The 26551-nt window shown below is 34.6% G+C and overlaps 2 protein-coding genes across 5 annotated transcripts in view; both read left to right on the forward strand.

Annotated features, from left to right (window-relative positions):
- Positions 1–12651, forward strand: part of LOC131427211 (NADH dehydrogenase [ubiquinone] 1 alpha subcomplex subunit 7-like) — a 32094-nt gene extending 19443 nt beyond the window's left edge. The window contains exon 4 of the mRNA XM_058590199.1: positions 12504–12651. Coding sequence (XP_058446182.1) covers positions 12504–12558 — 55 coding nt within the window. The 3' untranslated portion in view covers positions 12559–12651. The remainder of the gene's footprint in view (positions 1–12503) is intronic.
- A 10003-nt stretch (positions 12652–22654) lies between these two features.
- LOC131432825 (protein sex-lethal-like) overlaps positions 22655–26551 on the forward strand; it is a 285264-nt gene continuing 281367 nt past the window's right edge. For all 4 annotated transcript variants that reach the window (XR_009229972.1, XR_009229973.1, XM_058599363.1 and 1 more), the window contains exons 1-2: positions 22655–23050; positions 23258–23303. Coding sequence is in view for 2 of the 4 variants with exons in the window: in XM_058599363.1 (XP_058455346.1) it covers positions 23004–23050; positions 23258–23303 (93 nt within the window). In the remaining 2 variants the exon portion in view is untranslated. The remainder of the gene's footprint in view (positions 23051–23257; positions 23304–26551) is intronic.

The following is a 26551-nucleotide window of genomic DNA, read 5'->3' on the forward strand; positions in this document are numbered from 1 at the left end:
AATTATCCTCTCCGACCAATTTTGGTAGGTTATGTTTATATCAGTGGCTTAAAATTCACCTAACGGAAAATAATTTATAAAGCCACTTCTCAAAAAATCAAACCACTACTAAAAGTGATAATTAAATTGCTATCACCTCCATTTTGACATGAAGGTGATAAAACCGTGGTGACTATCACCTTACGTAATGCCAACATTTGATAGTGATGTTAGCCTTTCAGTAGTAGTGACTGAACTTGGTGATTACATGATTCCAAATTTTCAAAAGTGATAATCACTTGGTGGATTCATTAGATACAACAGGAGATATTCACGATCAAAAACTTATCACTCTCTCATAGGGTAAATTTTTAAAAGGCGCCCCATAGTAAAGTAAGTCGTATTCACGACAAAAATTAATCCGGTACTGCCCTTTGATAATTTCTTTCACTGTAATATTCAAATCCCAAAAGGAAATAATCGACATGAAAATTCTGTATGTTGTTGTTTAGAACCATAATTGTATACCTAAAGAATTGTGCGAAATTTCCTTCACTATGCTGTATACGGCCCATTTTTCAACCTGTTAGTTTGTAGTAGAATTTTCTGCTGATTTGTTATATAAAATGCTTATCACCAACTTAGAATAGAGTCGAACTCAACTCGTAACTTTCTATAAAGAACTATACTTCAATTTCCTTTAAGAACTATACTGGTTATTTCATAATATTTTATTGTATGTCATCAGTCGCTGTTGAACAGTCGTTCGCACCGCACGCGTATAGCTCTTGGCTCCTGGAAATTTTTTCTGGCTACCTAGAGTTTCATTGATTCAAGGCTTCAGTCTTTTTCAAGGCTACCTGAATCACTAACAGTCTTTTTGAAGACTATCAATTAGTCAGTCTTTCTCAAGGCTATACAAAGAGTGATATTAAAGTGAATAAGTGATACAAAGAGTGATATTAGAGTGACTAAGAAATTAATCAGCCTTTTTTAAGGCTAACTATTCAAAGAACTATTCTTCGAACTAATCAGTCTTTATCAAGACTTTTCCAAACTAGGAGTCTAATCGAAGACTAATTTAGCCTAGTTAATTTAATTTAAATTTTCATTAATTTCAAAAATGCCTGAGTCCAACCGGAAAAGCAACAAGCCTAAGGCTAAAAATAATTCAATTCGGAATAAATCACAATCCGTTATTCAACATTTTTCTAATAACATTCACGATCTTATAGAATCTTAGCTATCAGAATTGTAAATCTGAATTGCTACCCGTACCAGCAGGTGTTCCGCAGGGTTCGAGCGTAGCTCCAATCTTGTATAATATTTTCACTTCTGATCTTCCAAATCTACCCGTTGGTTGTCAGAAATCGCTATTCTGTGACGACACAAGTCTGTTAGCCACAGGTAGAAATCTAAGAGTGATCTGCAGTCGCCTACAAAAAAGTTTAATTGTTTTCAGTGATTATCTGTCAAAATGGAAAATGAAACCAAATGCAGCAAAAACGCAATTAATTATCTTTTCTCATAAGCCAAGAGCCAAAACCAAACTATAATCATATTCTCAAATTGAATGGCTTGGAATTGACATGGTCTGATCAAGCTAAATACTTAGGTTTAACGTATGACAAAAAACTCACTTTCAAGGATCACATTAAAGGAATCCAGGCAGTGTAATAAATATATTAAACGTTTATATCCTCTTCAAGCTCTGTCTAAAAAACAAATTGTTAATTTATAAACAAATTTTCAGACCAGCCATGCTTTATGCAGTACGAATTTAGTCAAGTTATTGTTCCACCAGGAAGAAAACGCTTCAAAGGATTCAGAATAAAATTCTGAAAATGATTTTGAGGCGTCCTCCCTTGTTTAGTACAAATGAGTTACACAGACTCACAAATATAGAACCATTAGATGTAATGTCACATAATATTATAAGCAAATTCCTACAAAAATCGATGCAATCTTCAATTGAATCGATTCGCTCTCTGTATTAGTTAGTAAGTTAGTATAAAAATTCATTTTCCCCATTACACAATACAAGTAGGTTTCGAATTTTCCCTATACAAAAATCTCAGAAGCAAATGATGTCCTCATGGTAACAACCTAATCATATATATAATATATATATATATATATATATATATATATATATATATATATATATATATATATATATATATATATATATATATATATATATATATATATATATATATATATATATATATATATATATATATATATATATATATATATATATATATATATATATATATATATATATATATATATATATATATATATATATATATATATATATGTATATATCTATATAGGGCTGAAAAATCACCACTTGTGGCTGAACACCCAATTTAAATCTTAATAATTTTATTTTAACTCATATTCCAAAAAATAGTTATTTAAAAAAAACACTATTTTGTCCACATGTGACCTAAAGAGAAACTTGCTATCCATCGTCAGTCCTAGATAAACTGCCTCATTCAACCAATCTATTTCAGAGCCATTTATTTTAATTTTGTTATTCTCAGGTGGGAAAATATGACAGCTTGAGTTTTAGTTCCAGAGTGGGGAAATATGACAGCTTGAGTTTTAGTTCCATTGATGCATATTTTCCAACTGCATTGATGCATATTTTCCAACTGGAAATTCCAGAGCGTGGTTGAGAAGTACCATTCGCTCTTTTTTCATAAGTATTACTTGGGAAGGGGCAAAACCAAGCAATTCTTTCAGTTCACTTTTATTTTCATCAATACTTTGATCATTTGATAAGCCTTTCAAGACAGCCTTGAAGGGTCTGTCTGATTTTATATCATATGAATAAAATTTATGAAGTTTCTCGGACAAATATCGAATAAGACGTTCGTAATCGTCCAATCCATCAACCAAGACTCGACATTCTCATCTTCGTCCGATTTGAAATGAGACTTTTACTTCCGGGAGAAAAGTAGAAAGCTCAGTACGGAATGCTTTGAAGTCGGAAATCATCACCGTCACTGGTGGCATAGATTGATGTTTCTTCCCAGAACGACAAGCGTCCATTTTGGGAATGTTTGAAGAATTTTCTTCTATGTCGCTACAATCGGATTCAGGAAGAATCTCATAAATATTGTTAGACGGCATAGGATCAGCGGAAGGGAAATCCGTCCGTTGTCTTTTATTTTTATATTCAGATTCTGTGAAGATCGTGAATGTTAGTAGAAAAATGTTGAATAAAGGATTGTGATTTATTACGTATTGAATTATTTTTAGCCTTAGGCTTGTTTCCTTTCCGGTTGGACGCAGGTATTTTTGAAATGAATGGAATTTTGAAGTTTGAATAATAGTTCTTTGAATAGCTAGCCTTAAAAAAGGCTGATTAATTTCTTAGTCACTCTAATATCACTCTTTGTATCACTTAGTCACTCTAATATCACTCTTTGTATAGCCTTGAGAAAGGCTGACTAATTTTTAGTCTTTAAAAAGACTGTTAGTGATTCAGGTAGCCTTGAAAAAGACTGAAGCCTTGAATCAATGAAACTCTAGGTAGCCAGAAAAAATTTCCAGGAGCCAAGAGCTATACGCGTGCGGTGCGAACGACTGTTCAACACCGACTGATCATAAAAGGCATCATCTCAACTTCCCAACCATCTAATCAAAATAGTGAAAAACTATCTGTCAAACAGAAGTTTCGAAATCTTTGTTAACAACTTATCATCAGATAAGATATTTTGTCCACATGTGACCTAAAGAGAAACTTGCTATCCATCGTCAGTCCTAGATAAACTGCCTCATTCAACCAATCTATTTCAGAGCCATTTATTTTAATTTTGTTATTCTCAGGTGGGAAAAGTCGGGAAGATTTAGAGTGGGGAAATATGACAGCTTGAGTTTTAGTTCCATTGATGCATATTTTCCAACTGCTGAAATAATCAACCAGTACATCCATTCCTCTCTGCATTTTGTTTACTAATGAACGAATTACGGTCTTTATAGATGACGGAGGTGTCATCGGCAAACAGTGAGAGTAAGCCATCACCCGGAAGTGCCGGAATATCTGACGTGAAAATATTGAATAATATTGGGCCAAGGATACTATATATATATATATAGATATATATATATATATATATATATATATATATATATATATATATATATATATATATATATATATATATATATATATATATATATATATATATATATATATATATATATATATATATATATATATATATATATATATATATATATATATATATATATATATATATATATATATATATATATATATATATATATATATATATATATATATATATATATATATATATATATATATATATATATATATATATATATATATATATATATATATATATATATATATATATATATATATATATATATATATATATATATATATATATATATATATATATATATATATATATATATATATATATATATATATATATATATATATATATATATATATATATATATATATATATATATATATATATATATATATATATATATATATATATATATATATATATATATATATATATATATATATATAAATATATAGTTATTTAAAAAAACACTATTTTGTCCACATGTGACCTAAAGAGAAACTTGCTATCCATCGTCAGTCCTAGATAAACTGCCTCATTCAACCAATCTATTTCAGAGCCATTTATTTTAATTTTGTTATTCTCAGGTGGGAAAAGTCGGGAAGATTTAGAGTGGGGAAATATGACAGCTTGAGTTTTAGTTCCATTGATGCATATTTTCCAACTGCTGAAATAATCAACCAGTACATCCATTCCTCTCTGCATTTTGTTTACTAATGAACGAATTACGGTCTTTATAGATGACGGAGGTGTCATCGGCAAACAGTGAGAGTAAGCCATCACCCGGAAGTGCCGGAATATCTGACGTGAAAATATTGAATAATATTGGGCCAAGGATACTACCTTGAGGAACAGCAGCGTGAACATGAAATTTATCTGATGATAAGTTGTTAACAAAGATTTCGAAACATCTGTTTGACAGATAGTTTTTCACTATTTTGATTAGATGGTTGGGAAGTTGAGATGATGCCTTTTATGATCAGTCGGTGTTGAACAGTCGTTCGCACCGCACGCGTATAGCTCTTGGCTCCTGGAAATTTTTTCTGGCTACCTAGAGTTTCATTGATTCAAGGCTTCAGTCTTTTTCAAGGCTACCTGAATCACTAACAGTCTTTTTAAAGACTAAAAATTAGTCAGCCTTTCTCAAGGCTATACAAAGAGTGATATTAGAGTGACTAAGTGATACAAAGAGTGATATTAGAGTGACTAAGAAATTAATCAGCCTTTTTTAAGGCTAGCTATTCAAAGAACTATTATTCAAACTTCAAAATTCCATTCATTTCAAAAATACTTGCGTCCAACCGGAAAGGAAACAAGCCTAAGGCTAAAAATAATTCAATACGTAATAAATCACAATCCTTTATTCAACATTTTTCTACTAACATTCACGATCTTCACAGAATCTGAATGTAAAAATAAAAGACAACGGACGGATTTCCCTTCCGCTGATCCTATGCCGTCTAACAATATTTATGAGATTCTTCCTGAATCCGATTGTAGCGACATAGAAGAAAATTCTTCAAACATTCCCAAAATGGACGCTTGTCGTTCTGGGAAGAAACATCAATCTATGCCACCAGTGACGGTGATGATTTCCGACTTCAAAGCATTCCGTACTGAGCTTTCTACTTTTCTCCCGGAAGTAAAAGTCTCATTTCAAATCGGACGAAGATGAGAATGTCGAGTCTTGATTGATGGATTGGACGATTACGAACGTCTTATTCGATATTTGTCCGAGAAACTTCATAAATTTTATTCATATGATATAAAATCAGACAGACCCTTCAAGGCTGTCTTGAAAGGCTTATCAAATGATCAAAGTATTGATGAAAATAAAAGTGAACTGAAAGAATTGCTTGGTTTTGCCCCTTCCCAAGTAATACTTATGAAAAAAGAGCGAATGGTACTTCTCAACCACGCTCTGGAATTTCCCATGAACTTTACCTAATACACTTCAATCCAAGTGATGTAAGCAATTTGAAAACTTTAGAAAAAGTACATTACATTTCCCACATTAAAATTCATTGGGAACATTATAAACGACATAATCATATTGCAAACTTAACGCAATGTCGTCGTTGCCAAGGCTTCGGCCATGGAACCAAAAATTGTCATATGGATATACGGTGTTTGAATTGTGGTAAATCGCATTCGAAAGACGTTTGTCCAATGAATGAAACCACTGTTAAATTTTCGTGTTCAAATTGCGATGGAAATCATAAATCCAATTATTTGAAATGTCCTGTCAGGGAAAAAATTTTAAACGCTCGTTCGATTAGACAACAAGTCAAATCAACGACCTTAAATTTACAGAACATACCTGAAAATAAAAAAAACCGTTACAAATGCCACGCCTAATTCTTCTAAGGCACTGATTTCTTCGAATTTACAATAAAAAACAGGTACGCCTGCCAATTCGTCTTCTAACGAAAACAATTTATTGGCAGGTAGATCGACCTCGTCATCATCTTCTTCCTTTGTCACTTATGCCAGTATAACAGGTAGAAAACTACCACTTAATTCTTCTAATGTAAATAATCAAAACACAGGACCGCCTTGCAGTTCATCTTCTAACGAAAACAATTTATTAATAGGTAGATCGGCCATATCTTCTTCTTCTAATGGCAGTCTACCTACAAATATTTCTTCAATGCCATTCGCTTCTTTAAATGAAGTTGATTTAGGCGATATAACTGAAAATAAAATGATCTACCTACAAGATCAACTTTTTCAAATGATCGTCCGAATGAATTCGACTTCATCACTTTTTGAAGCATTTCGAATCGGATGGCAATTTGCAAATAATATTATATTGAATTTAAAATTCAACAGTGATGTTAAATAATTATTTGAATATTTTAAATTGCAATGCTCGATCTTTGAAATCGAGTTAGGATGAATTTTATAATTTTCTCAAAGTTCACAAAATCCATATTGCCATTGTGACAGAAACTTTTCTTAAACCAAATGTCAAATTGAAAAGTAATCCACATTATGTGGGTCATCGATTTAACAGGTTTACTGGAATGGGTGGTGGAGTTGCCATTTTTGTCCAACGGCAAATTAAACATCGAATTTTACCTTCTTTCAATACTAAAGTTATTGAAAGCTTGGGAATCGAAGTTGAAACCATTCAGGGAATTTATTTCATCGCTAGTGCATATTTGCCATTCCAATGCACCGAGGAACAATTAAATTTCTTTAAAGGCGATTTGCAAAAATTCACAAGATATCGACCGAAATTTTTCGTAATAGGGGACTTAAATGCTAAGCATGTCCAGTGGAATTGTAGGCAAAATAACAGTAATGGTAAAATACTTCATAATCGGACCGTCCCGAACTGTCTCTCTCACAATCGGTCGCTTTAAGCGATATCTTCTCCAATTCACTCGTATGTATCAAAGGTTTAACTGTGTACTCGTTGAAAACAAAACACAGAATGATCGATTTTCGCATGGCATAAATATCTGTTTATTAATCTTATTTTTGTGTATTACATCAACATTTTACAGTACAAGTGTTTTGACCCTTTGGCCTTTCATCTATGTTGTTCATACGATTCGTTATTAATATTAGGTGTTTTAGTTACTCTTGTTTTACATACTAATGTTTAATCATAATATTTATTTTAATTATTTATAAAATGTCTACCTACTTATAAATATCCCTAACCTAATACGTACAAATTTTGAATTATTTGTATTTCAGAGATTGAGCACCTCTCTTCAAATTTCGTGCAGTATTGTTCGAATTTTTGTTCTAGTATATCCAGGGAGGCCATCTCATGTACTTCACTAGTCCTTGTCCAAGGGGGTAGATTTAGAATCATCTTTAAGATCTTACTTTGAATGCGTTGAAGCCTAAGTTTGTGTGTTCGTGCACAACCCCGCCAAAGAGGGAGTGCATATTCAATTGCGGGGTAGATGATTTGTTTATAGACAGCCAGGCATAGTTTAGATGTTCTACAAATCAGCGGATACAGAGACCTAATGAGTATGCTGCATTTTTGAACGATTTTGTCAACATGTGACCTGAATATCAGATGTCTGTCAAAGGTGAGTCCTAGATAGATAACTTCATCGGACCATTGAATGATCTCATCACCGAATCGTATTCGGCATTCGTCTGATGGAACAAGTTTTGGAGATCTTGAATGTGGAAACAAGATGACCTGAGTTTTTGCTGCATTGATCACAATTTTCCAGCTTGTAAAATATTCCGTTAAAGCGTCCAGACCTGTCTGTAGTTTATTCTTCAGAGCATTAATGACACGACCTTTATAAAGAATGGCAGTATCATCAGCAAATTGTGACAGAACACCACCACCTGGAAGAGGTGGAATGTCTGATGTGAAAATGTTGTATAGAATGGGACCTAGGATACTTCCCTAGGGTACACCAGCAGGAATAGTAAATCTTTCTGAAAGTGCATTATTCAGAGGAACCTGGAATGCTCTATCTGCAAGATAATTTTTAATAATTTTAATAAGATACATGGGAAAATTATACCGATGCAGTTTGAACACCAGTCCATCGTGCCACACATTATCGAATGCCTTTTCAATATCCAATATTGCCATGGCAGTCGTTTTGGACACTGATTTGTTTTGCTGGATGACGTTGTTAACCCTTGTGAGCTGGTGGATGGTGGATCTTCCTTTCCGGAACCCAAACTGTTCTTCCAGAAATATATCCTGTTCATCTGCAAAAGCAAGAATTCGCCTTTGTATTGACTTTTCAAACAGCTTGGATAGGGCAGAGAGTAAGCTGATGGGCCGATAGCTCTTGGAAAAGGAAGGATCTTTCCCCGGTTTCAAAACTGGGATAACTTTAGCTAACTTCCACATTGAAGGGAAGTAACCAAGCTCCCAGCAGCTGTTAAAAAGTTTAGCTAAGAAGACAAATGAGCGAATACTCAAATGTTTCAGCTCAATGTTGAATGTGTTGTCGCAACCGGGGGCCTTCATATTTTTGGATTTTTTCACAAAAGCCATCAGCTCATTCGCAGTGACTCTACTTTCCTCAGCAACCAAGCTATCAGCAACGGCTCTTTCATATGGACTAACAATGTTAAGTCCTAAATTGTGAGAACACACAAACTGCTGGCCTAGCGCATTTGCCTTCTCTACTGGTGTGATTAAAGGTATTCCTTCAGCTGCGTCCTGGGGTGACATCAGAGGAGGAATAGGCTTCGGTTTTTTCTTAAGCACCTTCGTTAAGGACCAGAAAGGCTTTGAATGTGGGAGAATTTCTCGAAGCTTTTGCTGGAAGTTCCTGTTGCCAGACCCTGTCAGCTTGGACTGATCTCAATCTTCAGTTCAGCAACGCCATCGCACGGCGTCTCATTTAACATGTCATGTCAATTGTATGGGTGCGCAGTGCTGCTATTTTGGCGCGAACGAAATTGACATTTCTCTCCCCAACTTCTGTGTACGTGATTCGATGCGGACTCGCCTGAGGGCGCCATGGTCGCAAAAAAGGATGTTGCCAAAGATTTGTTCGGAAAATGTGAGAGCTGGATATCTTGTTAATATGATGTCTTTGCTGTTGCGAAGCTCAGATATCCTTTCCTGGATTATCCTAGTTAAGTTGTTATAAGTAGTCTTCCTATCTAGGATGCCAGTTCGTTGATACTGCCTCCGGTAGATATTTCGAAGTCGGATGAGTTTCTTGGTGACACTGTCGATTTGAAGAGAGAAACTCGGCATATGTTGTACTGGAACCGTCCTATCACGAGCGACTGTGATTGAATGCTGGAAGGAAGATAGGGCTGCATCGATTTCCATCGGGGAATCAAGTGGCAATTCGATATTAATAAGTTGGTCGGCGATATGTTGAAATTGGACCCAATCGGTGCGATAATAGTTTCTCCGAGGTTGAATAGGCACTGTTTCTGGTGAAGATCCCAACGTCAATATTACTGGAAAGTGGTCAGAAGAGAGCTCGTTGAAGACAACCGGAGAGCTGTCTATGGCGATGTTGCTGATCTTCGGCAATGATGAATTTGTTCTGTCGTCGAGTGAGCATAGCCAGATCTCGCTTCAATGATGCACACGTACCATCTCGAAGATTGGTTTGTTTGGGGCAGTACGATGCAATGATGATGATGGGTCCCATCGTCGTTGTAATCTCAATTCCGATGGCTTCTATGAGTTGCAATTTAAAGACTGACAAAAGCCTGTGCTGAATGTATCGTTTAATGGCAATGGCAACTCCCCCTCCTCTGGTAGTTGCCCTGTCGAGCCTGTGAATCCTGTAATTGGAAATATAAATAGAAATTTCAGGTTTAAGATGAGTTTCAGTTAAAATAGCATTATCGGCATTATTCTCTTGAAGACAGTCGGACAATTCAGCAGTTTTGCTCCTGAGTGAGCAAGCATTCCAATTTACTATAACCAACTCATTATATTGCATATTTGATGATGAATTTGTCTAAGGCGTTGATTTGATCTAACCGCGTTCTGCAGTTTCGTAGTTTTGTTGTCATTGTTTCAAAAATGACGATCAGTTGGTCTGCAGAAAATAAATCACCACAGTCATCCTTTGCTTGTGGTTGATTATTGCCCCATCCAGGAGGGATTTTTGAGGAAGATTCTTTTTGTGATCCAGCGGCTTAATCTTTTGGATTGCTGCGAGGAAGTGGCGGCAAATTCGGAATATCCCTCTTCGGTGGGAGCCGTGGGAAATAACTTCATCCTTCTGTGGAACAATCTTGCGCGTTGATTGTTTGCGGGACGCCTGTTGTCGAATTTTTGTGAACTCAGCACGTTTGGGACACGATTTGCTAGTAGATGGATGGTCGCCATCACAGTTCACACATTTTACAGCGATGTCATCTAGTAGGCAATCGTTGGTATTGTGTGGTTCGGCACATTTCCCGCACCGACTTTTCATGTGGCAATTCCTCGCTCCATGGCCGTAGTTCAAACAGTTCGTGCACTGTGTGACATCCCGATGTACCGGTTTATACTTTTGCCATTCGATGATTATGTGAAATAACGATTTAATCGTTTTCAGTTGACTCATGGTGATGGAGCCCTTCTCCAGATGAATCAGGTACAGTTGATCTCTAAACTTTTTGTCCGTATTATGTCGCTTTATTTTAAACACCATCAAAGGCTTTAGTCCAGCCTCCGACAGTGCCTGCTTTATTTCGGCTTCCATCATGTCGGGTAGTCCTCGAAGTACAACCTTCATAGGTTTGTTGGCGGCAATATCGTGTGTGAAGTATTCCGCTTTTGTCTGCTTCAGATAGCATTCCACTCCTTTGTAGTGGTTCAAAGCCGGAACAGTTATTTTGTAGCCTTCAGTACATAAACGGATTGTTGCCTGTAGTCCTTTGCTGATCAGTGTGTTGAAATCCGAGCGTAGAGTTGGTGGGAAGCCCTTCAGGTAGAAAGGCGGCATTTTTTCCTTCTTCTGCAGTTCCTCTTCGACATCTACTGGCAGATCAGCATATTGGTTTTTACTCAGCAAACGGTCGTTTACCTGTACATCACTTGGCTTCAGACGCTTAGCATCCTTTGGATCCTTCTCGGATCTATGGCGGTTTTTACCCACAGCTTGGGTAGGTAGACAACTGCGAATAAAAAATAAAACAAAATCGAAATTAGTCGTAGTAGGTTATTCGTCTATCCACATCGAGTGTTAGATGACGAATGATCGATTTTCGACCACTTTTCCCCTTTTATACGCATTCAGTTGAAGATATGTGCCTGACTACCTCAAAATCGTCGTCCTTGCGCGAAAAAACCAAGCGAAAGTAAAGAGTTTTTCGCGTTGTTTTCAAAGTTTGAGAAATCTTAATTTTTGTGTTGTTTGTGGTTATCTCACCCTGTTCAATATATTATCCTATATTCCTAATTATATTTTTGATGAAATGATGAAAGAATTATGTTGCTACCGTTAATACAAGTCGAGATATTCACGATTAAGTTCTGCCCATTCTTCCATATGGATAATTTGAAAAGGGACCCCATAGTAAAGTAAGTCGTATTCACGACAATAGTAATAAATATAATAATACTAATAACAAAAACAATGTCACACAACTAAAATATAGGAAATGAAAGAAATAGTTCTGAATAGTAATGCATGCGCTATCCAAAATAATAATCATTTAAACTAGAGTTGTTTTGCAAATCATTGGTAACATTTTTTGAAGAATATTATTCCTTGTATTTAGAACATAGAATCATGGCCTCTACCATTAATATGACTTCGTTAATATTTGAATTTGTTCTTTTGATGATCAAAATTCTAGTTTTGATCAATATCATATACATTATGCTTGGTTTCTGCGAACTGTTTTTTATTGTTTCTAAATGTTATTAAAAAGAGATTCTCAACCTACAACCAGTATCTTCTATTTCATATTTTTCAGTTCTTCGAATAAAATTCCAGCCCCTGGAAAAGTGTACAACTGGGACAAATTTTAGGACCAAGAAGTTTGATTGAATAGCGTGATTAGGAAAGAAGTACATACAACCATTTGTGGTAATAAATTCAAAAAAAATAAAAATTTAAGGAAATTTGTAGTTGTTTTTTCATGCATCATGAGAAAAATATTTTTACCAGAAGGAATAACGCATGCTCAGCAGAAGTATACATATTTGATAAATGCTTCGGATCGTTTTGTTATACCAATAACTAAATTTTGTATTTCTCTATAGGAAGTTCATCCAATAACGGATATAACTCTTCATATCCAAGAACTTTTACTCTACCTTAACTTATTCGGTTACTCTTCTAATCCAGCACTCGTATACACAGCCCATACACTAACCTAATCAGATTAAAATTCATTGTAGCAATCACATTACTGAGAATATAACATCCTTATCATCAGGAACAGAATTCGTAAAATGCTGCTATTACTACTGGCGACTACTTTAGAAAAACCGTTGTTTTATTTCTGTGCCATGTGACCTTCCTCATACTTGTCCCATCATTAGAATCTTTCTTTTTCCCGGTCATTCTACATCAATATTTGACCCCCTCAGTCATAAACCTTCTGGTCTACCTAGTCTAGTCTAGTCTAGTTCACATGATTGCTTGTACGGCATAAAGCGGAGGGGTCAATACCCAAATTCATGATGTCACTGCTGAGCCAAAGCTGCGCAAACTTTTACAATCCTTTTTCATTACCAAAAATCACTTACGCTCTCCTTTTCCTTTCGTAGCATCATTTTCAATATTAATAAATACTTGTAGCTTTCTCCAATGCAACATAATAAGTCTACACTATAATACCATACTCACCCAGGTGAGTATATTAAAAACACGTAGGCCTACGTCAGAAAATGTGACGATAAAAGTATTGTACTTTCAATTATTTATATTCAAGTTTTGATCAAAATCTTATACATAGTTAATTCAAAATGTTTTTTTTATTGTTTCTAAATGTTATTACAAAGGGATTCTCAACCTACAAACAGTAGCATCTATTTCATGTTTTTCAGTTCTTCGAATAACATTCCAGCCCCTGGAAAAGTGTACAGCTGAAACAAATTTTAGGGCCAAGAAGTTTGATTCAATAGCGTGAAAGGAATTTAAACAACAATTCGTGGGAATAAAGCTCAAAATAAAAATTTAAGTAAAATTTTTAGTTATTTTTTAAGCGTAATAAGAAAAATATTTTTACAGAAAGAAGTAACCCATGCTCAGTGTAAACAAAGACATCATATTAACAAGATATCCAGCTCTCTCATTTCCCGAACAAATCATTGGCAACGAATCTCGTACATAGAAGTAGGGGAGAGAAATGTCAAATTCGTACGCGCCAAAATAGCAGCACTCGCACCCATACAATTGACAAGATATGTTGAATGAGACGCCGTGCGATGGCGTTGCTGAACTGAGGATTGATTTCGCTCCAAGCTGACAGGGTCTGGTATAAGTGAATACATATTTGATGATTGCTTCCGATTGATTTCTTCCGCCAATAGCAAAATGATGTTTTGTCTTCCTCTATATTAAGTGGGGTATTCATCCAATAGTTGATATCAATCTTCACATCCAACAAACTTTACTCTGTTTTAACTCATTCTATCATTTTTCTCATCCAGCAGTTGTATACACAGCACATACGCTAACCTAATCATATAAAAATTTATTGTAGAAAATACATTACTGAAGATATCACATCAACCTTCTCATCGGGCACAGATTTTGTAAAATGCTGCTATTCCTACTGGCGACTACTTGCGTAAAACTGTGTTTTCATTTCTGTTTAACTGTGGAATATCATATACCATGTGACCTTCCTCAAACTTATCCCATCAATAGCATGTTCCTTTTCCCCGGCCATTCTACATCCATATTTGACCCTTCCAAGTATTCTGATTTCCTCGGTCATAAACCTTCTGGAAATGCGCTTTCCATATGGCAATGTCATCGCATAAACGCTGGCATTGTCAGTACAATTATTCCCAAATTCATTATGTCACAGCTTAGCCGAAGCTGTTCTTCTCCATTACCAAAAATCACTTACGCTCTCCTTCCACTGGTCACTGACCGTCTGCATATCGATACAAATGCATATGACTTCTGCTGCCATTTTCAAGTGAAGTTCCTAGAATTCATCGTCAGTTGAATAATCGTACCTAGTCATTTGAAGTTTTGCTTGCTTAGTTTCAAGTGCCAAGTAGTCTAGCTGCTTCATTGTCTTCGCTGTTGGTAGTAAGCAAGTTCGAATGAATAGAATTATAAATAGAGCAAAGTATTAAAAATGAAAACTAAAGTAGGAAACTATTATTTTATGTGTATACTGTAATTGATATTTTAGCTACCTGGTTTGTCTTTCATCTATTATCTTGAATCAATTCGAAAGTTTACATAAACCTCATTTGAAGGCCGCTTTCACACTATTGAAAGAGATATTTTGTTACTTCAAGAGATCAACTGACGGTGGTTAAACTGAGCTTTGATTTGAAGAGAATCGATTGAAGAACTGAATGCTGCCGGTTCGGTACGTCACCGAACGTTGTGTGTGAAGTTTACTGCAGTAGAGAGATCGTCAGTGTGCTTCACATTCGATTTCAATTGAATTGAATGAAGTTCTACTGCACTGATCATAACGGTTGCATTAAAACTTGAAACTCCTCGAAAGCCTACTGAAAACCACTATAAGAGCATATTCCTGCCTAGTGGACCATTCTTAATAAGATTTATAAAGCAAAGTGTAGAATCAGCATAAACCTGCGTTAAATCTTTATCGAAATGATTCCAAATTCATCAAAATTTTGAAACCAGCTTTATACCATGTTCACATTATCGCTTATATCACTTGATATACCGAGATGATATGCATATCACGTGGAAGTGTTCACATATGATCGAAATGATATCGTTTGACAATCAAGTTGTCATATTGAATGTTCCCATTAGGAGTAAGATCAATAATATTGCTTTTCTCTCCTACAATTCAATCAATAATTGAAGTCTTGCATTTAATGGTCTCCGAACGCCAGTATTCGTTGAAGAATTCGAAATCATAATGATTGTTTATTTTCACTCTCAAAGTGACGTTCATAAATGAGTGCGTTCAATGCCATTATCCGTGTTGCTAGTTGCGATTTTTGACAACTCGACGTGATATCGTACATGATATCCCGGATATCATGCTAAAATGGTGATACGCGTTGACATCAAATGGTATGATATATTAAGTGATATCGCGCATGATATCATCGGATATCAAGTAGATCCGTATATCACTTGATATCAGCGCTAATGTGAACATACTATTACGATCAATATTATCAACATCAATTTCTTCTTCTTCTTCTCTGTTTGCAGCTGACATCCGTCAAGCTGCTGCTGCGGAAAGGGCTAGTAACTATAGACTATATGCCCTGCTATTTTATTGGTATAGTTTCCCTTCAAATGCTTAGTTGACACTCATTCACGAAACAACAAACTTCTTTTAACAGGGTTTCATTGTTTGTTTTAAACATTTCGATCAAGCTAGAATATTTGAATTCAAAAGAATATTTGGAGCGTTCATTTGTATAACGTAGGCAGTACAAAATATCGTGTTCTGCAGTTTCCGGCTCATCACATATCTCACAATAGCCATCTTCTATTATCTTCATCGATTTAGTTTTCCCTGAGTTGATTTCAAGGTTTAACTCTTTAGCCTTTTCTGAGAATGCATCCATGTATTTTTGTCCTCGTTCATTTACTTCCTGTATATTTTTACCTTCTATAATAATGCCAAAATCATCTGCATATTGCACTAATATCACTCCATTTTCTTTAATATCATGTAGCTCGCTTGTATAGATGTTAAACAGAGTGGGGGACATAACATCACAGACTAACAGACATGACAGTATGAGTAAATTCTAATAAAAATTATTTTTCGTGATGCACTAGTTCCACCTATATTGTACTGCGCGAACTATTTACTATCTGTACACCCCTTGTGTTATGTAAAAGTTTTTTTACTAGTTGGTTTCCCCTCGTTTGTCAACACCGATCAGCTGCTTGCAGGGATGCCTGATTTCATCAAAATATTTGAAAATGAATCGTCACAATGATTTATTGGATTACGTTGATAATATATTTAACTTTTTCTTGATGTTGGAGGGTAACCATTTATTCGACTCAAATTTGTTCATCTAGACTATTTTTTATTGTGTTGGTAGTTTTCACCCGAAATTAAGTGGCGGCAGACCAGAAGCAAGTAAATATTGTAACAAAACGGGTTCGATTTTTTATTGAGTTGGAGGATGAGAAGTAGGCGCAATTATGTATATAGTTTAGGCAATATCAAAGATAAACTCAAGATAGAGTAGTCTGCGATTTCTTAGGTATCATTTGAATAGGACCCCTCGATGAGCTCGGTTCACTGTCAATTTGAGTATTTTGAAGCAAAACAACAAGTGTCTGATCACTAGATGCGTCGTAACTATGACAATGATTGTTTATGTTTGGAAAAATATCAAGTTACAGTATGAACGATATTGAGAAATTTCGCTTTATATCAGTGATTCTTAGAATAAGAAAGTGAAAACTACTTAGAACCATTGTCTAGAATTTATTTAGTTTGTTATAGCCTCATCCCATGAAGCATCAGTTGTGGCAAGAAATCATTATATGCTGAATGTAAACATATGTGTGCTTCCTTTCTAACTTGTATTGTTTCCATGGCATTTTGTCGGAAATTTTTTTAAGACGTTTCGGAGTTTTTTAAGACGTTTCGGAGTTTTTTAAGACGTTTCGTCAATGCCGTTGCTAGATGGTCGATTGACATACCATAATTCGGTTCAATGCTCTATCAGTCCGGCCAAAATAAAGATCCTGTATCAAATAATTTATGTAAAGAAAATGTGTTATGTAATGATATACAAATTTCTAAAATATTCTTAATTATCAATACGTACACTTGAATTGTTGAAAACCTCCTCGAAAATGAAAGAATCCTTTGGTTAATGCGCGCGAGAAAAAAATGCTCTGGTTTATATGAAAAATAAAACTTATATGGTCCATTTAAATAGTAAACTTAGTTGTATTATTACACAAATAAGATTATAGATCAATTGAACCAAATTTTTTCTTCATATAAATGTATAGAAGGATTGAGTCAACAAGGACATTGCCGATAAAATTAACTCCACTTTGGTTGACATGCAATAATTAGTTAGTTTATTTCAACAATAAACTTAGCCTAATCAAATATATTTTTCGTTTGGTTGAACCAAAATTTTGATTCAAATCAAACAGAGATCATTGTTTTTGTTGAAGGGAGAAATTGGATTGTAACAATCATATTCTAGCTTGAAATGAATATAAATCAAGTTTAAAAAACTACTAACTGTTTTGTTATTTTGAACATGTTCAATTTCTCTGCGTGCAATTTGAAACTGGTACATTTTGGAACAAAAGCAGCCACCCCAGTTGTCAGGTCTTGTCTTAGGAAATAAAAAATATTCTACTTGTGCGTTTCTGTCAATTTCTTGTCAAACAATTTCACATTAAACTCAATTCGAAAAATTAGTTTTAAATGAACGATTTCTAGTTTAGGTTAATTATTTTTAGTGTTTTAAATTTACAAACTTTTTAGTTGAAATAAATTAATTTAACTTTAGCTATTACTACTGACGCTTTTGTTTGTTATAATCACATATTTTGGTTTGGTTTTGAGAATGAAATGATTTCTTTTAAATTATTTTGCAAGGTAATTTTTGATGTTACTTTATTTCGATTCGTGCTCGTATTAAAATTCTTTGAAAATACCCACATTGAAGTCCGCGTATTTTGATTAGTTTGGTACTTCATGAGTTCGGTCAAGATATCTGCATCAAATAATTATTTTTCAAAACAATGTGTTATTTAATGTTATGCATTTTTCAAGAATATTAAAAATTATCAATGCATACGCTTGGATTGTTTAAAACCCCCTATGGAATCAAAGAAGTTTATCAGAACGCGCATAAACTTTATCTGCGAAAGAAAAAATACAGCAAATAAGATCATAGATAGATTGAACCAATTTTTTTCTGGATATAAAGGTGTAACAGGATTGAATCAACATAGACATTGCCGGTAACATCAACTCAACTTTGGTTGACATGTAATAAATAGTTGGTTTATTTCAACAAGAGAATCAGCCAAAACAAATATTTTTTTCATTTGACTAGACAAAAATTTTGATTCAAATCAAACAGAGAACACTGTGATGTTGATGGGAAAAATTAGTTCAAAACAATCATATTTTAGTTTGAAATCATCATAAATCAAATTAAGAAATCTATTAACAGTTTTGTTAGTTTAAACATGCTTCATTTCTCTGCGTGAACAACAGCACTCGTGGACATATCCTAAATATACGCATATAAATTGGCAGAGAAATTAAAAACAACCGCATTATAGTTTTGACTTACTCTCTTTTATATTAATCTAAACAGTTCCAACGCTTAACCGACGACACGACCCGCATAGCGTTTTGGCTACCTGGGCAGCCATGGCCACCAGACGGCTACCAAAATTGATTCAGTGACGGTTGTCAAATCCAATTTGACAAAACAAAGTCGCCTGTATCTAAGTTAGCCGAGCGTTTTCATCTTCTCACCTTCGCTGGAAATGTCAAAGATTTCAATGTGGAAAAATCCTGGTGGATACGGGTGTATCGTTTGAGTTGTATTCCTGGCAGCGGTGAGGCAGTCGGTCACCAGAATGTCTGCCAGCCATATTTTTCCAGCTGGCAGCGTTTAGTCAGCCATCTGGCAGCCATGCATATGCGGGGACCTGCCACTCGTCTATCGAAACTGTATCGCAAATTTAACTACCCCTCAGTAACTGGTAATGTCAAAACGAAATTTCTTGAAAAAAATTTGAAACTGGCAACACAAGTTGATGAATTATGTACTATTCAGACGGTCCGGCTTCTTCCGTCACCGTCACCGGAACGTCAACATCCGTCATCGTCATTCTGATTCACACGATCCGGTTTCCTATCCGTGTCCGTCATGTCATTTTCTTACACGCAGAATTTGAAGAACTTAGTTTCGAACAATTTTATTCCACTAATACAAAATCTGGGAGCTTTTGAAGCCAATCGATCTGTTGTTTTCCTACCTTTTAATCGAATAAATAACTTTCAAAATTAACTAGAAAGAGGAAAACACAAAACAATCAGTCCCACTCAACAACGTAACGTACTTTGCAAATCTACTGATAAGTTTAATTACTTATATGTGGTGTGTGCGATAATCACAGTCCGTCAAATATTCTTTCGGAGAAATGTTGACGGACGTTGATGTTCCGTATCTCTGCTGGATCGTGTGAATGCGCAAAGGGAAAACTCATTTGACTAATTTTGACGGAGGCTGACGTTCCGGTGACGGTGACGGAAGAAGCCGGATCGTCTGAATCGTACATTATTGATTTGAAATAACAGTTACCATAACCTTGGTTACTGTTTTTTTTTTAAACAGGTTTAAGAATATAAATAAAACAAATTTTGATGCCATTTTACTAGTCGAATATTTTATCGAGGAGAGCCCAGAGCAATTGTAGTGGAAAATCCTGTATTAAGTAAATGTAAAAATTCGTTTTCAAAATGTACTGCACCGTTTCTTGCACTTTTCTACCAGTACAGTTTCTATCAGCTGTCATATAAAATTGAAATATGATACCGTAATCTCCGGTAAGCCAGATCCAAGCCGAGATGGATGAATTTAGGTCTTAGCTAATCTTTCAATGAAGACTACAGCGCAACGAAAACAAATATATTCAATATATGTCGAAATCAAAACCTATATCACTGTAGCTAAAGTTTGAATTGAATCAATATAACAGTTCATGACTACCAAGAGCCGGTTAGAGCAAGCCCGACCGGTCGAAACATCTTGAATAAAGCTTTCCTATCCATGGTGGAAGATTCCTAAAATTTTTGGAGAGGATAATATCTGAAAGCGAAATGACAAATGTTATTTTGTAAACCAAATGTCAGGAAAAGATAGCAAACTAAAATGAGTTAATTATATTAAAAACGTAAACCACGTATTGATTGATTTTGTATGTGGAGTGTTTCGAACAATACTTCCGATGCCTTCGGAACCGAAATCCAAGAGCCCCGAGGTTTATTTGTTTGACTACCAACTAACAAGAAATTGAAATAGTATTCAAAATAATTTTGCAGGTTTAGAACCTAGAGTGCCTATAACCAGAGTGACGACATCTCATCCGTAATTTTGGCAACAATTCAAAACATTCCATTAGCTTTACATTGAATTGACAGGTCGTTTGCTCGTTTGGAACTGGGAGCTGTCATTCCAAACGAACAGCTGTCGCCACTCTGATTATAGTCACTCTATTAGAACCTTTCTTGCGTCGTCAGGTAGCCATTTTCTTCGCGCCAAATTAATTTGAGTTCCAAAATCTGAAATACTTTAGTCTTATGTATTAAATAATAAGACTATATTGTATAATATGAACATGCGTATGTGATTTTATAGTATCAAATTATCCTTAAGTTTACAGACATTTCGTTTTCGCGCTAAGAGTCAATGAGTGCTCTTATTAGTCGAGCTTTATATATCACGAACTCTGATATTAGCTTGATACTACAATTAAATTAAATGGTTTTTAGGGTGACTCGTCTTCCTCGTTAGTGATATCTGAGCGTGCTCTACAGTGATGGCATATTCCTGGATAGGAAACAGTCTTTTTATTAAAAACTCAAGAATTTCAGTAATTTATGGTAACCGGTGGTAAATCGTTTACGAACACTTTTAATGACGACTTTCCTTCGGAGTGTCAGATCGTGTCGTCGGCTGAACCACGTTTAGCTTATACGTAAAACTAATGCAGATATAAAACATGGCCACAAAAATCGGAAAAGGAAGTTGCCCGTTAAAAAATAAACCATTGATTTTACAGCATAAACAATTGATTCATAATTAGATCTATGGGTAACAATACATTTTATTGTATCTTGACAAGATTTCTAAAAATTAAAGACATTGTTTCTACGATTCACAATTGAATTTATTGTACACGTTGTTTTTCAAACTATATGCAAACTATACATTTGATTGTTTTCCAGGAAAACATATATGAGAAAATTTTATCACTTAAATTGCTACGATACTTAATTAATTGAATAGTGTATAACAATATAATAAAATATTTTTCAATGATCAAAGCAAAATTGTGGAAGGTTTTTTAACAACAAATCGTATTGTTTTTTTAGAATATTTTTTATTCGTGAAGTAATGAGGAACTGTCACTTGCTGGGAACTGGGAACTTGAGTAAAATTCATTAAGAATTGAATTAATTTTATTTGCATGACTCATAAGGTGTTTGAGCGTTCTGGTAATTGAAAAGTTGATCATCAAACAACATCATTCAGCTCATTCCAATCACGTTATAAATTTATTTCTCCTACAATGAATCATATTTATCAATTTATTTGAAATTTAATTTAAAACTTATGACATTTCAATGTAAAATTCGCATTTATTCAATATTAAAATATATTCCACTTGTGAATTGAGTGTAACAACTTAATTGTAAGCTTGTATTTGTATATCGTTGAATTAAATAAACTGGATTGTGAACATCAAGTAAAATAAATGTTAAAAGTAATAAATTTGTAATAAATCTGATATTTTGTTGATAAACCTCAAGTGCAATATCTAGGTTACAATATGATTTCATTTAAATGAAATATGAAATAATTCGCACTTTCAACTAAAGTGTCGAGTCAAATGCGATGATATAAAATCTAAGAGTTTCTGTTTAATTTGTCAATTTATATCAGTGTAAAAATACTCGAATGCCGGGGTAACAGATTGTGACGAAAATTTGATAGTTTATGGATTTGACATAGATTTTCTCAAACATGACTCTATTTTTGAATCGATTATAGCAAATTACGACGACTATGTTATATATTAAAAATAAAAATATATATATATAATATTTTTAAATTTATTGTTTTTTCGTTTAGATATAAATTTAAATTCTCAACTACACCTATGAGGTACCAATAATTAAACATAAGTATGTATGATTCCCAGATCTCAAATTGGCAACTATGTCGGAGTGTCCGTACATCATTGGTTCTAATAAAAATTTCTATATAAAAAATTTATGCGTCTCGCTCGAAAAGCTGAAGGAAGTTTGAAGTTTATCTCTTAAATATTATTACTAGAGTTTCTCCACCGTGCTGTGTCCCGCTTAAAATATCTATACTGTCGTCCAAATGACGAAAAGTTAGCAGAATTGAACGTTAGATTTTACGTTTTACATTATTAGACGGAGTTTTTTTACCCACATCGCAAGCAGGAAAAGTGAAACAGGAGTAACAGCGTGTGTGTTTTTGTGGAACGTCCAGAAAATAACAAGGGGCAGCGGGAAAGGATACAATAGATGTTCAGTAAAATGAACGGCTACCCATCATCAGCATTTAGGTCGAGGTATATCCTATAAACAATAAATAATGCTTTCAAATGACGATTTCACTTGCTAAGCTGCCTAGTTACCGAAAGAAAACTGATGACAGTTTAGGTGATCGATACTAATTGATTTCTTATGCTTATTCTATATATGAAAACTGAAGAATAGCTAGATCTCTTATCGTTGATGCTGTTTTTTTTTCATTTCATGTATGCTGTGAATATCAGTGGTGGTCGGCTTTGGGGAATGTCACATTCTCTTCCATCGGGAATGGTACGGACATTAATGTGGATCTAGACTTTGAATAGAGTTTGGGCTGATACTGGCTAAATATAAAATAAGTTCGCGACACAGCAAAGATTGAATAACGGTTTTTTAATATAATAAATCTGCAAATAGGTTTGTTTTTTATCGGCGCAGAAAACCTAAATTTTTTACATTTCAGTGGAACTCTACATCCTTGTAAGGCAACTTGGGTAAACATTAGGAAAATAGGCAATGTCAGTATGAACTGTCAACAATGAACCTGAGTTAGGCCAAAGGCAGAGTGGGACTTAAAAAACGTTACGTTACGGAAGTTTTATTTTGACTCCTAAAGTATGTGTTTTTAATTCGTACCTTCGGCTTTCATAGGTGCATATTAGATTATCAAGAAATCATTCCTGTCTTGGTGTGTGATGTTCAGTGATGTCCGAGCTCAGCACACGAGCTGCTCTATACCTGTAGTGCCTATTAAGCTCGTGTGCTGTGCTTTTCAAACCAGACTCATGAGCGTGTGCTATTTGTGTAGTCCACCTACTGACAAGAGACAATACAAGAGCGGGCACTGTCTGCTTGAAAACTATATTATATTATTAAGGTGACCGTGGACAGAAGCCAAAGAAAATGAATGTAAAAGTATTGGTGAAACAGAACTTTTTCATATAGTAATAGTATTTGTGAGTAGAGAGGAATGAAATAATAATATTTGTGTGCTGAAAGGAATACAGGTGCAAGAAAAAAATGTAAACATTGAAACTATTCGAATCACCTAGCAGAACGGAGTGGACTAATCTCATCTTCATGCTCATTCTGGAGTTAACAAATTGCAATCATGCGACCAAAAGAATTGTGCCAAATAAGATAGTTTACTGTTTGCCATCGCTTCGTTCTTGGGCTTTTTCTCACATTTCAAAGTAAAAAGGAAGCTGCTACATTGATGGATTAAGTATAGTAACACGAAATCAGAACAAACTCTGTTGCAATGGCTTTTTATATTACTTTTAATTTTTTAATATGAAGCTCCCTTATTCATAAAATACAAACCAACAAATTCTACATTTTCCGTTTTGTCGACAACATCATCGTTTTCGGATAGGAAAGCAACCTCACCCAGAGAACAGTCAAGTGGCACTTGACGAGAGGACTTAATGACAAATCGGCTATTTGCTCTGAAAAGATTTATCATGCAAATTTGAAGATATAATTTCATATATTGACGAAAATATTTTAGAACTTTACCTATTGATACCAAATTATTGGATCCAGTACAGTTTCTAAATTTCGTGGTATTGTTTTGAACCGGCATATCTGGCAGTTCTTCCACTGTTTGAACTGATGAGTCCCGCACATACTGACTACCCAAAACACACTCTATCAACGTGTTCTATTGATTTTCGCTAATGAGCGCTGTTTTCCTCTTCTTATATGAACGAGGCATTTTAAAAAGATTGCAATACTTGAACTGTTTGTTTATTTTTTGCATTCCATAGCGACGGTAAATAAGACAACAGGGTTGCGGATAACTTGGAGGGGAAGCAATGTTTGAAATGGAAATAAGGGTAATGTTATAGCTTAAAAAAAATTGAAATTTTAGATGGTGACGTACGAAAGTTTTGATACGTAATTTTAACTATATCAATGTGCGACTAATTGAAAATAATCTCATTTTTAGTGCATTGCAAGGTTTTTTTTTCTCTAATTATGAATGGCATCACTGCCAATATAAATGGGTGGTATTACCAATACTAAAGCAGGCCGGCAAACTAATTATCGTGAATTTTTGTAAAATTTTCAAAACCAGAACTGTGAGTAATTCAAAGGTTTTATAATAAAATGTTTAGATCAAAGGATAAGTTTACCGGTGAAGAACAACTCAAAAGTGTTTCATAAAGCTTACTTATGTCACAGAGCTGTAAACAGCAGTTGAAATCTTGAGGTGAGTGAAAAATAATAACATTCTAAGAAGAAACCTTCTAATGAAGGTCCGAAAAAGTTTTGCACAAATCATTCTTCAGAGTTGATAGTTTATCATAAACATATATCAATACGATGAATGATTATGTCATCAAACTGCAGTAGCAATTCTACGCAACATATTTACCCCTACGCGTAGAAAAAATGTGTTTCATGGTTTGTTTACATCTAAGGCAGGGCAAAATAGCGGAAGGTGGAGTGGGAGGGTAGGTGGTTTCTTGGTTGCCATTTGTGGCTCGCTTCCATGGTCACCTTAAATAGAGAAAAAAAGTACAGGTGTGTAATATCAGAGACATAACTGGATGTCGTGAATACGAATATGACACGCTTTATTTATACTTCCGAATTCGAATTGGTAGTTGATCGGTTATTTGAATTGTGCAACTTTCCCCTTTTTCATTACTAGAATTTAAAACGATGCGCCTAGACTAAATTACAGATTAGTTACATTAAACATTCTGAAACGCAATTAAATATTATAAAAGAAACAGTATAGTTGTTTATAATAAAATAAAGGTGGGTCTTAGAAGAACCTTTTATGAAAGCGTTCGTGATGGAGAGTGACGAGTTGAGTTCGAATTCCGATGGATACCGTTGACTTTTGATGGATACCGCTGACTTCCTTCATCTGTTTCCAGGCTGACCAGCCTGTTGTCCATGGGTGCGATACTGATATGATTTATGTAGGTATAGCGTTCGCAACCGATTACAATCTTCCAGTAAAGGGAACTTCAAATTGCTGGATTGATCAATGATACAATAGGCCTGTGATATGAAAATGGACCGTATAGAGTACAGTAAAGCGAAATTTCGCATAAGTCTTTGAAGGGATTATTCACCCCTATTCTGTACGTCGATCGATTCGAAATATGCCGATCGAATGTGCAATTTCCATTCTGCATTCCGTTCGAGTTGGGTATGAACTCGAATATCATTCGTTCGAGTTGTTAAAATTTCGAACATTACTCGATCGACTTGCGTTCGTATTACTTCTGTTCGGTTTAGAATCGTTCTAATTAGTTTATACAAGTGTGACCGTTTTCTTTAACCAAGAAATGAATAATATTAAAAGAAAAAGAACGTAGTGTTGATAGCTTTGACAGTTAGCGTTCGAAATTTCAAGTGTCCCGAACGAATCATACAAGTCGAACGGAATAAAGAATGCAAAATTCGAACTCGAACGAAAGTATAGAATCGTTCGTATATCAAAACCGTCGGATTGCAGAATCGGGGTGATTATTATTCTAAAATGAACCGATTCGAAGAATTCTGAAATTACGAACTAA

This window comes from Malaya genurostris, chromosome 2, assembly GCF_030247185.1.
Source record: "Malaya genurostris strain Urasoe2022 chromosome 2, Malgen_1.1, whole genome shotgun sequence".
NCBI lineage: Eukaryota > Metazoa > Arthropoda > Insecta > Diptera > Culicidae > Malaya > Malaya genurostris.